At 45.7% G+C, this 13,773-nt stretch overlaps 1 protein-coding gene across 3 annotated transcripts in view; it reads right to left on the bottom strand.

The window, feature by feature from the left end:
- Positions 1–13,773, bottom strand: part of Ppp2r2b (protein phosphatase 2 regulatory subunit Bbeta) — a 398,669-nt gene that overhangs the window by 51,889 nt on the left and 333,007 nt on the right. For all 3 annotated transcript variants that reach the window (XM_075968754.1, XM_075968753.1, XM_075968755.1), the window contains one exon: positions 2,217–2,394. In XM_075968754.1, the coding sequence (XP_075824869.1) occupies positions 2,217–2,394 (178 nt within the window). The remainder of the gene's footprint in view (positions 1–2,216; positions 2,395–13,773) is intronic.

Genomic DNA, 13,773 nt, shown 5'->3' with positions numbered 1-13,773 from the left:
CCCAAATGCCTGAGAAAGTTCCTTTCCCTCTTGAAAGCCTGGAGGCAAAATTCAGAAAACATGCCACCTAGGCTGGGGAAGCATAAGCTCAGAGTGACAGCTGGCTGAGCCCAGGCAGATTCCTGGTTCTCGGAATAGATGTGAGGAGGGAAAGGCGACCACCATCTACATTCATTCTATCAGCAGCTGCTCTGCCAGGAGAACTCCGCAGTCAGAGTCAGCTATTCTCCGGCCCACACAGTGTGTCATGTCTGTTCTGGGACCAATGAGAGCTACCCAGTCACAGTCCCAAAGACCAGTTCTCAGTGTCTCCAGATGTATCTCAGTGCCAGTACTTGGTTATGGACACCTTTCCTAAGAACCTCAGGGACTATAGGATGTCTCTGTGGTAGTGGCTATCGAGCTGTGCACCCTTGCACAAATATCCTTTCCATGTATGTATGTGTGTGAGTTGCATCCCCGTGTGTGGCTGTTCCTCTTCAGAGGACCCTCACACCTCAAATAGACAGGATCTCCTCCAGGTCTATAACTTACCAATAGGCTAGGAAGGCTGGAGAGTGAGTGTACCTCCACCTCTAGGGTTGGTATTATGAAAAAGTGCGGTCACATCTCGTTTCTTTTTCCAGAGTTCTGGGGATCAAACTCAGGTTCTCGAGATTACTGAGCAAGCACTTTACCAACGAACCCATTCCCTCAGCTCGGCTTTAACACTTTGCAAGTTAAATTTCCAAGCTAAGTCTCATAAGACTTAAGACTCTTTCATAGTAAAGAGTCTCCTATAGGCCCACTCTGACCACTGACTACAATGGCACTCTTGCTGTGTGCAAGGCTTTCAGGTACAGAATGCTGAATCCATTGGAATAGAGCAATGGGCCATTTGGGGCTCCTGTTCTCATGAAAACGATATTCCCATGGGGGCAAATTAAAAACCACACATGCTAAAACATTTCAAGTTCTGATGAGCATGATGAAGACAGCAAGAATATAGCCACTTGGGAACTAATGGGAGTCTAGTCTCTGTAGAGACAGTAGATTCGATTGAGACTGGAATCAAGAACTCTGGGGACACATTTCCAGATAGAGGGGACAGCAGATGCAGAAAGAGGAAGAGCAAAGCTTAGCTGGGAATAGAAACATGGTTCTCTGATTGGAGCAGAGTGGGTGAGGCAAGAGCGACATGACAGGTGTCAGAGGCAGTCAGGCCCAGATGGTGTGGAATCTTCTAGACCCTGGGAAACAACTTAGAGTTTCCAGTTCACTGGAAAGTTACGGGAGTGTTAGGCGCACAGTCAGGATGTCGTGTGGGTCACACGGTAACTGATAGGCAGGGCACGTGTGCTGAAGGAGAGGAATCAGACACCCATAGGGGAAAGAGACAATGGTGGTGGTGTCAGTGAGTGTAGGTAGGAGTGGGGATGGAGGCATCTCAGCTGTCCCAGGTTCACTGTGGACAGCTCGGGGATGGGCGGGGCTGGGATGGCAGAAGCCGGCAACTGAAGAACCAAGGTTGATTGGGAGCCAGAACTCAACTCCCTGAGGGCTGAGAGCAGGAACTGAGTTGGGAACTAGAATTAAGAGTCAGGTTTAGGATGGACTGGATGAGCACACCCTAGACCAGTGGCTCTCAATCTTCCTAATGCTGGGACTTTTTAATACAGTTCCTCATGTCGTGGTGACCCTTAAACCATAAAATACTTTCATTGTTACTTCATAACTGTAATTTTGCTACTGTTATGAATAGTGTAAATAGCTGAGTTTTCTGATGGTCCTGAGGGTTGTGACCCACAGGTTGAGGTCAGCTTTTATCACTAAATACAAGATGAATATAATGATGTCAGACACTGGCCTCACACAGACACTCAGGAGTCGTTTTGACTTTTCCCAGTTTGAGTTAAGTGGAAGATAATAACGCTTATAGTTTTTGTTTTGTTTGAGGTGCTGGCATCAAACCTGGTGTCTTGGACCTATATCCTCAGTCGCATTAGGACTGCCACGTCAAGCTGCTTTGGGGCCATTATTTACTGTGTGAAAAAATGATTTGAAGTTACATTCCAGAGCTAGAGCTGCTGCTGTGCCCACAATTTAAGATTTTCCGTCAAAGTTGCCAGGCATTTCCATTTTGATGTTTTTTTCCTTACCCCTTCCTCCCCTGCCCACTCCTACCTGGATACCCTTGAGTCAGACCAATAGGCTATTGGCTTGGAAGGAAAGGATACTAAAACTCTGATTGGTTATCTCAAAGTTCCACAGATTAATCCTCAGGTCATCAGCAGACATGTAGGTCTCGTAGTCGCTGTTGACGGATATGGAGTTGATGTGGTATGTGTGCGCATTGGCAAACACTCTTCGTGGGGTGGCCTCCACCATCAGGTCCATGGGTCTCAGGACGGGCACCTAGGATAGGAGAGAGGCACAGTGCTCAGGACAGAAGTCTCTTTTTGTAGGAAATGGGTCATGCTGTGCCCTTACACAGTAAGTCACAACCCTGAAGCCAAGAGTGACAGAAGCCAGCTGCCATTCTCACCACATTCTGGGCCTTGCAGATGTTGACATCTGGCACTGGGAGATAGGGGATGGTGACATCACATCTTTATAAACTTGAAACACTTCCTCAGCGCTCTTCAGGGGGACTTAGATCCCATTATGGGAACATAGTCTTCTAAGCTCTCACTCCCGGTCTGTTTCCCTTTTAAACGTTTTATTTTTTGAAATACGAGTGCTGTGTTTACATCATTTCCACCTGCTCCTGCCCCATCTTCACTTTGTCTCAAATTCATGACCTCTTCTTTGGCTATTATTGCTACACACACACACACACACACACACACACACACACACGTATTCATATACATGTGCACATTTACACACATACACCCAACCTTCTGAGTCCATTTAGTGTTGGTAGTATGTACTTTCTTTCTTTTTTAAACAGGAAATCCATTCAGGAAGGCAATTGTGGGAAAAATCTTAGGAATCTGTCATTTAGCTTCAACCTCCATTCATCTTTCTTGTGTTTTTACATCTTGCCCCTAGTGGCCTGGGTCCCCTCCTAGTTTTACTTTTAACCTTTACGGGACACTTATAGGAAAGCCTTCCACCACCTAAGACTCTAGTGACCCCAAATGAGCCGATAGCATACAAGTGCTTGGTGCATCCTGGTTGGCCATGGGGCATCTTTGTTTACGCCAATTGTCCACAAGTACGAATTAGCTAGTGTCACATTCAAACTGGCCCCCATTTGGACAGTAAATTATCTGGTCATGCTTCTGAAATTTAGAAGGTATTCTGGAACTGTTTACTGAAGGACTGAGGAGAGCAATGTCAGCAAGCGTTTTCTTCATGGTGGGCTGGGGAGCTAGGCCACCGAGAGAGAGAGTTCTCTCAGGAAAATGTGAACAAAGACACACTCTTCTAAAAGACCCAAACAAGCTAAACTACAGAGCACAGCAGAGCTCTTAGATAGAAACAAGGAGACAAAGAGCCACAAAGATCTTCTCCTCCCTCACAAAGACTCTCGGAGGAGTCCTGGCTGGCGTGACAACAGGGGTTAGATTAAGACTAGCTTCTGGATGAACATCACCCCAGGATGCAAGAAGAGGGGGCCCTAAACCCATTGGTAGTCACCTGACAGCACCCGCTAGAAGGCAGAGTTCTCCCAGCCCCAACTTGGAGTTGTTCACAGGCTCATATGCGTGTGTGTGTGTGTGTGTGTGTGTGTGTGTACGCATATGCATGTGCGTGCACATGAACAGCTCTGAGAACACACAGATGGAATAAGGTCTAGACAGAAGAGATGCTGGGTCCCAGAAGCCAGTGTTGTGGTCTTCTGTGTGCCAGGATAGAGGGGGGAGTTGGTCTTTTGGGTCTCATATGCCAGGCATAAATAATGGTATTGTGGGAGAGTGGGAGACTTCCGCTTTGAGCTTATGTAACCACTGACTGATGGGCTGGGATGTGCCCCATGATCTGGTCATTGACTGAACCTACTTTGTCCTCTTCCTTTTGAGGATGGTCATGGGGATTTATTGAGGTAGTCACTCCCCATCCCAAGCACTCTTTCAGCAACACCAACTGAGCCTTGTACAAAGTCCCAAGGGCTCACCTGGTAAGCACTCAGGACCCCTGCCTCACTGTCACATGGCTGCCATAGCTGGGGGTGGGGAAGGGGTGGAGATGGGGTGAAAGATCACACAGCAATTGAGCAAGTGCCCCAGGGAGGAGGCTCAAGGCATAGTGGGTCTTGAGAGGCTTCCTGAGACTGGGTGAGTGGGTGGGGACATGAAAGAGGAGTGTGAGTCCCCAGGTCAGCAAAAAGGGGGTTGAAGCCGGGATGGTGATAGAGCCCACTGTGAGAACAAAGGTGACAGGGTAGATTGGGGGTAATCTACAAGAAGGGGCTCTGTCTACATCAAGAAGGTTGACATAATGAATGTGTCTGTGATGACCTAGACATGAGCAAGGTCAAGCTTTGATCGGACCTTTCTGGAGGTACAGGGGGGCTGAGCTCCAGATTTCACAGGTAGGTGTGCACAAGTGAACACCCACTGAGGGCTTGTGTGAGCTGAGGTTTCACAATGGATAAAGCTAAGCTTCCCCCATGAGCTTGGCCCTGAACTAGCTACTGAAGCATCAGTGCCTGGCCAGGTACTCTTCACATAAGACTCCCAGATAATTCTTTCAACAGCTATGAAACAGGTACCAGCACACAGTAGGATTACAAACAGAATGCAGAGGTCAAGTTACTGTCCCGGGGTAGCCCAGATATGAGAAGGCACAGATGGGATTTGATCTCAGGACCCATCTGACTACAAAGATGAGAGTTTTTTCCTCATCTGCACTGGGCAGGAACACTGCACAAGGCGGGGACTGGCCATTGCTTTGTTAGTGACCTGGATAAATAGCCAGGGAGGCTTGTAGAAGAGAGGCATTATGGATGTCACACCATGCTGTGTGCATGATGTCACCACAGCCATCGCCAGTTTTTACAGTAAATGGACAGAGCATCTATTTTGTGTGTTTTCAGGAACACACAGTACCTACACTTTTACAGTTGGTCATAAGGATGTTCACACTTTAGAGCCTTTCAATGCTCCCCAGGGAGGCCTGAATGCCACCCAGGCACCAGGGCCCAGGACACTGGGATCTGTCAGGCTTCCTTCCATGAAATCCTTGCCCTCTAACCTGGTCCTTCATGTCTGCACTGGGTCTGCAGATTGCTCCTGTGTCTGTGTCTGATGCAGAAGAGAGCGTGACAACAGGATAAAGAGGCATTTCAAAGTAGAAGCTGCCAGCCCAGGGCTGCTGCCTAATGTGATGAGCCTGGTTGCTAATGCAGGCTGACACAATCCATGATGGGTCATCTAATGGGGAAGGGCTCAGAGCAGGTGTCTGGGGATGGAGCTCTCTGATGCTCTGCACAGATAAAGGATGTAGGTGTGTGTGTGTGTGTGTGTATGGGTGTATGCATGCGCATGTTTGTCTGTGTATGTGTATCTATATATATGTCGGGGGAGTCTCTGAATCATTCTTATGTTCAGGTAAAGGCATGTTCTCTGTCCACGATGTTGTCATAAGGAGGACCCTCTGCAGTTCAGGAAGGACCAGATGGGCAGATTAGACAGCCATGTTGGGACCATGATTCCCGCATGGCCTGATTATTCCTTCTGGGACCATGCAGGGAGAAGAGCGGGGCACGATTTCAAGAGTGACAGGCAATGTTTGGGCTTTCTTGGTGAGTACTGTTCTGGCAGCCTTCCTGTGCTGTGAGCCAGCCTTGGTGTTCAGAACCCCAGGTGTCAACTCCACCCCATCCATGATCTCATTCTGCTTCCCTGGAGCCAGCCTTGGAAGGGGCTCCATTTGCCACCCTATAAGGGAGGATGCAGCCCAGTGTCGCAGAGTGAGAGCAAGCTTAGCTTTCGATGTTGGGAGAATAAGACCTTGATCTGTAGCTCAGGCTGGCCTTGAACCTGTGACCTGCCTGCCTTAGCCTCCGAGTGCTGGAGTCATGACAAATGCCCAGCCAGGCCTGGCACCACTTAACTCAGCTGAAGCTTTCATCGGAGGCTTCCTGGCAGCTGCAGAGGCGCTGCACCTGGAGTGACCCAAGCTGGGATGCAGCAGTGTCCTCTCTAGGTCAGCCTGCATCCCTCCTCCTCTGCTCAGGACCAGTGTCTTCCTGAGGTTGCCTGTGCATGTGAGTATTCTCACACGCTTGTGTGCGTGGTACCGGGAGAGACCAACCCAATCCCATTTTCCCCCCACACCTGGCATCCGGCTATTATATCCACTGATGGATTTCCCTGGGGACGAGGGGCAGCTGTGTCTGACCTGTCATATAGGCTATGGAGAGTCACTTCAGTCAATTCCCCTTTCCAGTGGTACCCTCTCAGAGAGACCTTCTATGAACACCCCCACATTAAGTGATACCCCCCATATCTACTGCCTGGAATGTTTTAAACACTTAAGCCAGTTATCAGTAGATGATCTTATCTTCATGATCCCCCCAAGGGGCAGATAAGAAAGGTGCGGCACAGAATGGTTGAGCAATTAATCTAAAGTCACACAGCTGGCCTGAGGCAGAATAAAGAGACCTGTACTCCTTGGATCAGGAGTCAGTCTGACTCTCTGTCCTCCTGGTTCTGTACCAGGCTACACAGATACTTGAGGAAGGGGTGCTGAGCTGTACTGGAGTTCAGTGGGAACCTCTTAGGAGGTATCTCCTAGGGAGGTGGTGGCAGACTCAGAAAGGAGAGGATGCTGACACAGATGGACTAGAAGGGGGGCTATGAGGGAGTGTGTGTGCTCCTGAGAGTTGGGCCATTAGCTTAATTAGTCACTCAACAAACACAATTAGATCTCTTCTCTTTATCAGGCATGCCTCAGGGCAGACACAGTTAAGTTTGCTTCTGTGGAGTCTCTCTCTGTCTGTCTGTCTCTCTTTCTCTCTCTTATGCTATATGACATGGCTTCTCCCAGAAGGCATCTCTGAGGGGTGCCATGTGAGCAGATGCCAGAAGGGCATGAGGCAGGGGGACCCATGGATGCAGATGCACCAAGGCTGAAGGACATGAGGCAGGGGGACCCATGGATGCAGATGCACCAAGGCTGAAGCATGTGCAAGACATCAGAGAACCATGAGATTGGAGAGGATGCGATGAGCAGAGAGGAGCTGGAGAAGATGCCACGGTCAGGGTGAGGACGCTCAGGAAGCTGGGAGGAGCCGTCCTGCTCACACTGCTGAGGAGCCTCTGTTCTCATTGTTATGAAACCTTGAACAATATGGACGCTTGTCCAATTATCAAACCCACCTGGGGGGGTGGGTAGAGTCTGGCATGATGTACCCGCCATTAAAGGGTAATTCAGTGTAACAAACCAAATCGAGTCTGTACAAAGACTGTCAAATAAAATAAGCCACTAACAAATTAAATTACTCTCCATTTTTGGTGGGAAGAATGCCAGTCAGTCATTTTTCATTTAAAAAATTATGCCTCTTAATTCCATTTTTAAACATGAAAAGGAGCATTAAGAGGCCTCGTGGGCTGTCTCTGATGTCACGTCCCTTCTGGTCCTCAGAGAACCGATGGAGCATCAAGCCTTACTCTGGTCAAAGCCTTGTTTCCTCTGTGAATTGGTGGGTGGGTTGGGGAAGCAGGAGGGACAGGTTGGCTCAGCTTCTGATGACATATCAGAGCTGTTGTTTCCAGAATGAACCTGCCAATCAACAGCACCCCGCCAAAACCCCCAGGAATCCTATCCAAATAATATAATTTTTAGACTTTCCTGCTCACACCCTTCAACAGCCTCAATATGGCCCTAATTTCTTCTTTTATAGGCTTTGCTGTATAGACTGAAATAAGCCCCCAGAACAAAACCCCTTCGGACTAAGTCAGGCTTTGTGCTTCAGGATATTAAATAATCCTTTCATTTGACATATACTTATTAAGTGCCAATCACTGCGCCAGGCAATATGTGTACAGAATGAACAAAACAGATTATACTGTGGAACTGGAGGTGCAATAGGAAAGAAAGACATTCATGTCTCAGGCAAGTGTATTGTTACAGTCTGTCACTCACTCCACACTGACTTTCCATGAGAGAGAGAAAGAAAAAAACAAGGTTCCCAATTTAGATTAGGGGATCAGGTAAGCTGTTTGGAAAGAAGGGAGAAGCTCACTCTCTCCAGAGCACCCTAGTTCTTAACTCAGCTGGTCTTTTTGGGGACCTTAACTCGGCCATTAGGTGATGTCTGGAGACAGCTCTGGAGTAGCTGAGGGGATACTCCTGGCATTAGTGATCAGAAGCCAGGGATGTTGCTAAACACTGCACAGTAGACACAACCGTCACAGAGAATTATCCAGACTAGAATGCCAGTGGTTCTGAAATGGAGAAGCTGAACTCTTGAGGAAGCCCTTCTGAGATACAGTATAAGCTGAGCAGACAGAGGAAAACCTGTGTCAGCTTACAACAGGCTGCCGAAGGTTCAGCTCAGGCCTGGGGACAGAAATCAGGGAGGGTCCACGTGCTCTGTATGTGCAAAGTCCTGGCGTGAATTTCCATACATGTGCATATGTAACACACACATATATGCACACATACCTAACATTTACTTATATATACCTATCTATGTATTTACATGTATTACCTATATCCTATAGATCCACTCCTATCTATCTATCTATCTATCTATCTATCTATCTATCTATCTATCTATCTATCTATCATCTATCTATCTATCTATCATCCATCTTTTCTTTATCTTTATTTCTTAGAGATTTAACTCCTATTGGCAGAGTATGGATCACACCCCCACTAATGCCTGGTGGAATATATAGATGTATAAATATATATGTATCTATACATAGATATGAAGGAAACTCAATGCATCAACGGTGACTGTCACGGCAGAACAACAATTTCACATTCTCAGTGTATGGAGAAGGGAGAAGAAACACCTTCCCCGCAGAAGATAAACTTGCCGTCTAATTACCACTTTGTGCAGAAGCCCCAGCCGCTGCCAGTTCTGTGCTCTTTTCCCCCAGACATTTCCATGTTCTGCCAGCATCACTGCCTTTCAAAGCGTGTTTCCCTGATGCCTGCCTCCTCTGTTATTTCCCTCAGTGTTACACGCTGTATAATCTCACATGAAGGAGGAAACATCCTGAAATGTTACAGAGCAAGGCAATTCGAATTAACACATAGCTGGGGAAGGGTGGGTAGGGAGAGGTAGAGGCTTCGTTTGGATGAGTTTGGTTAAGATTCGTCGCAAAAACTGCCTCTGCCTCTCACATGGATTATAAAATCCAGTGATGTTTGTTATTAGGATAAAGAGTCAATGAATATTTGGTGGCTAGAGATACCAGGCCTTGAGCAGTATCATATTATAGTCTGCTATTTATGACTACAGAAGATGCAGAATCAATGATATAAATGTAAATTCAATACTAACTTGACATATCTTGCCAGCCAATTTCCCTGGGAAGTCATTTACACAAGGAAGGCCCACATGCATACAAAGATACCTTGCCAATACCCTGAAAATGGGGACCTTTCTTAGATCTGGGCTTTGAGCCCTTTGGAGCTGATCTGTGTCAGTTCTGCCTCCCACCTGCAGGTGGTAGGAGTGATCACTGGTGCCTGTCCCACAGGACCGCTTAACTTTCAATGACCTCCCAGGGTTGAATGATCCAATTCCTGGTTCTGGCTGCATACTCAAATCCAGTAAGCATTCTTGTTTAAAATCGATTTCTGGGCCTTGCCACCAGAAAGTTAAGTTACCATGCCTGAGAGATGAAACTCAAGGACTGGTATTTTAAAAACCAAACCCCTAAACCAGGTAACCTGTATAAACGCACAGCTGGGAACTAATAACTCTGGGGCTAAAGGGAAGAATTACCAAATGTTCACCACTTAGCAGAAGCTTTTTTGGGGGTATTTAAAATGATTGCCACAGCCAGCCAAAAGAGAGAGATTGCCCCCCAACAAGCCCTGCCCTTTACTGAGACGTTATTGGCATTGTAGGAAAAGAAGAATCACTTGTATTTGAGGGTGTGGCCACTGATAGGTTCCCCATGTTCCTGTGGCTGGTCCTGCACCTAGACACATATAGGCACCACTAGCTGAACTCAGTGGGTTATCATCATCATCATCATCATCATCATCATCATCATCATCATGACAAAATAATGTTAGAAAGGGAAACAGTATGTATATGGTTAGATTTCATTATACGCATGCATGGAATTCTCAAACAATAATAAAAAATAATGAAATCAAGTATTCTGACCCTCCCAATACAAATGTTTTATACTGGTGGTGGTTTTTGTTATTGTTGAAAGAAACTTTTTCTGATTATTTTTATGAGTGCACAAGGAGCTCATTCATGGAATATAAAAATGATTAAGGACGTGGAGTAGGGGAAGGGCCTGCGAGGAGATGAAGAGGGGATGGTGGGTTGACAGGATCAACATACCTTATACACATATATACATAGGAAATTATCAAGGAATAAATAAAGATAAGAAAAGGTTTTTATTTGTTATATATAATGAGTTCCTAAGAACTGGCAATAAAGCAAATAGCTCAATAAAAATATAAATCGAAGATATACACAGAAAATTCAGAGGAAGAGAGAGCCAGACATTATAGGTATGCTAATCTAGCAGCAGCCAGCAAGAGTCTCTAAAACCCTCCATCTTGCAAAAGATGGGTCAGATTCCTTTAAAAATCTTTATTCATAAAGAATCTACATGGCAGATCCTGCTCAGAATTCACTACAGTTTTATGACCAGGGTAGCTCTTGAGACACAAAACAGTCGCTTCATTTTCTTAGCTGAAATCATTCAGGCCCTGGGCTGGGGTGACCCTAGGTTGACCCTTAATGTGAACTATGCCGCCTGGAAGTTGTAAAGGGGAAGGTCAAGATGATCTTCTCACCAGAGGTGAAAGCAGTGGTTCTCAGCCTTCCTAATGCTGTGACCCTTTAATCCAACGACTCATGTTTTGGTGGCACCCCCAACCATAAAATTATTTTTGTCGCCTCTTCATAACTATATTTTTTTATGAATCATAACGTAAAGAACTGTGTTTTCTGATGGTTTTAGGCAACCCCTGAGAAAGGGTGGTTCAACCCTGAAATATGTTGCAACCCACAGGTTGAGAACCCCTGCCACTGGCCAGCCGAGTAAGAACCGCAACAATAACAAAAAGTCAGAAGTAGATACTAAAAGAAAAAGAATGTAACTTTTAACTTTAGAAAGTCTTTCTTAAATGGAAACTGTTATCAGCACCTGAGGACCCCCCCCCCCCAAAATGTTGGAGAATACTATCTTCCTTTGTTAGGTATGATCACAATCTATTGAAATCTAGATTCCTTGGGAGAAGAGTGCACAAATCACGGTCTACCTAGACACTAGAACGGCTACCATTTCAAAGAAGACGAATTGGCTCAGAGGGTTATCTGTAGAGCTAAGTGGTGTGGGCAGTATGAGAACTGTATCCCTCCACTGTTGTTATAAACAACATGGAAAGGCAGAAGCACGGGGAAGATACAGGAACACTCATACTCCGAGCAGTAACATTCTTACCTGGGAAGAGCCTCTACATGTTATTGTCTGACTTGTTGCTATAAACATATTTTCCCTTTCTAATATACAAGGAAAGGAAGGGGAAAAGAAACAGAACACAAAGTTGAGGAATAGGAAAGTGGGGGGTGGATCTGGGAGTCAAGGGGAGAACTTGGAGGCAATATAAAAAACATCCGCAATTCTCAAAGAATTACAAAAATATTTATAAAAACATTTTACAACAGTAACAGTGCAAACTGACTTTTCTATAAATGCTTTCATTTTTCTCCACTTCGCTTATTTCTCAGACATATACAGTAATAAAAATCTGCTTACCATGTAATTATTATTCCCTTGGTGAGTTTATTAATTTAGGAAAGTGTTTTTATTTGGTATAAGTGTTTCAATTTATTTGGTTACCTTAGCTATCAAAATTACTCATTACATGTATAAAAAGAAGAAAAATCATCATATCTAATACCTCATAGGATAGAATTCTTAGTTTTCTTCACTTTGGCCTATAGCCCTGGTCATTGGGAGTCTGAGCAATCAGCGGTTACCCACAATGCCAGATCAACAAAGTAAGACTGCATCTCACAGAAGGCTCAGCAGGAAAAGGTCCTTGGCTGGAGATCTTCGTTTGATCTCTAAGACCTACATGGCAGAATGGATGGAGAGAAGGAACTCCTTAAATTGTTCTCTGACTTCCACATGTGGACTTGAGCACATGCATGTACAGACACATATACAAAAACAAACAAACAAACAAAATGACATTATAAGCTTGCTTCATCATGCACTCGCCTCTCCCAGGGGGAAAGTTGAGCCCTGTAACAACACCCCCATTCCTGTGAGCTAAGAGCTGCTTTGCACACCCCAACTGTCAGCATGGGGAGGGAACAGGAGGAGCCATGCCAAGCAGAAGACAGGAAGGGTCAGACACTCCCATAAGCCGTTGGACTTACTATACACTGTTTTCTGTGATCTCTCCACTTCTGTCTCCCTAGTTCCGCCCCGGCCTAATGAATCCCGCTGTTACAGTTAGCAGGACATTCCTCATTCTGTGCAGGCTCTCCATCCTGCTGACAGTGCTGAGCACTGTGAGAATCCTAAGACAACAGACCTCCAGGTCCCGCCTTTAAAACAGAGCACCATTCCCAGGGTCACTTCTCCCTAATGCTCCTTTGGCAGAAATTATGTTTGTTTGGAATGTTACTTACAACTACCTTTAGTCTTTTTCAAGCAATGAGCCCAGTTATCTCTCACAAATTTTATTCCAATCTTAGAAGTTCAATGAACCCTTTTCATGTAAATGACTCTATCTATATATCTATCTATCTGTTTGTTTATGTGGTTCTTCTGGGGCTTGAACTCAGGACCTTGAACATTCTAGGCAAGGGCTTTAACAGTGAGTTACACCCTCAGCCCTGTAATGTCCTTTTAAAAATTAGATTATAAACCATATAATGTAGGTAAACTGTACAAAATAAGAAGGTCATACTGGGTGGAATAAGCGTAGGTAATTCCATCTTTTGGAACAATGTAGTCTTATTGGCACTAAGAGTCTGAAATCTTCTGCCCTTTACCCTGGCCACGTTTCCATATCCTACTAGCAAGCAGCTGATTCTTCCCTTCACAATGAGCCATGGCCTTGTACTATAGTGTGGCATCCTGTGTCTATTCCCTTCAAGGTTTTCAGTCACCATCCATATCCTGAGTCATCCCGACCCTTCTTTGCCCTCTGATCTCTGATTTGGGGAAAGGTGAGCTATAAAAAAAAGGTGGTGGGTTGGAGGCCATTGCCTAGGACTTGAAATGTTCACTGTATTTCTCTCTTCCTGAAGGGAGGGGCATGAATTATTTTCCCCAAAGTCAATGCCTGCTCCTGACTTCTACCCAGGTTCCATTCTGTTGAGGACACACAGGACCTATAACCCAAGAATAAGAGTTATTCACCGAGTTCCATTCATGTGTATTTGACATGTGGATTCGGCTGATCATGTGCACATACAAGAAAGAGGGAAATAAATGCATGCGTTGATAACCACTGCCACTGTGTCCCCAGTGGGCAGAGGCCCCCGAGTGAGCATGAGGTAGGGAGGCAGCAAACTGCCCTGTGTAGACAGATAGGTGGACCTCACGTCTGTTCTGGGGGGAGCATGGACTCTCTGTAAGAGTTTTTTTTTTTTTTCTGGAACTCAGTCACTCT

This window comes from Microtus pennsylvanicus, chromosome 4 (assembly GCF_037038515.1).
Source record: "Microtus pennsylvanicus isolate mMicPen1 chromosome 4, mMicPen1.hap1, whole genome shotgun sequence".
In the NCBI taxonomy this organism is placed as follows: Eukaryota; Metazoa; Chordata; class Mammalia; order Rodentia; family Cricetidae; genus Microtus; species Microtus pennsylvanicus.
The sequence above is the reverse complement of the archived record's forward strand: the minus strand, read 5'-3'. Positions and strand labels throughout refer to the sequence as shown.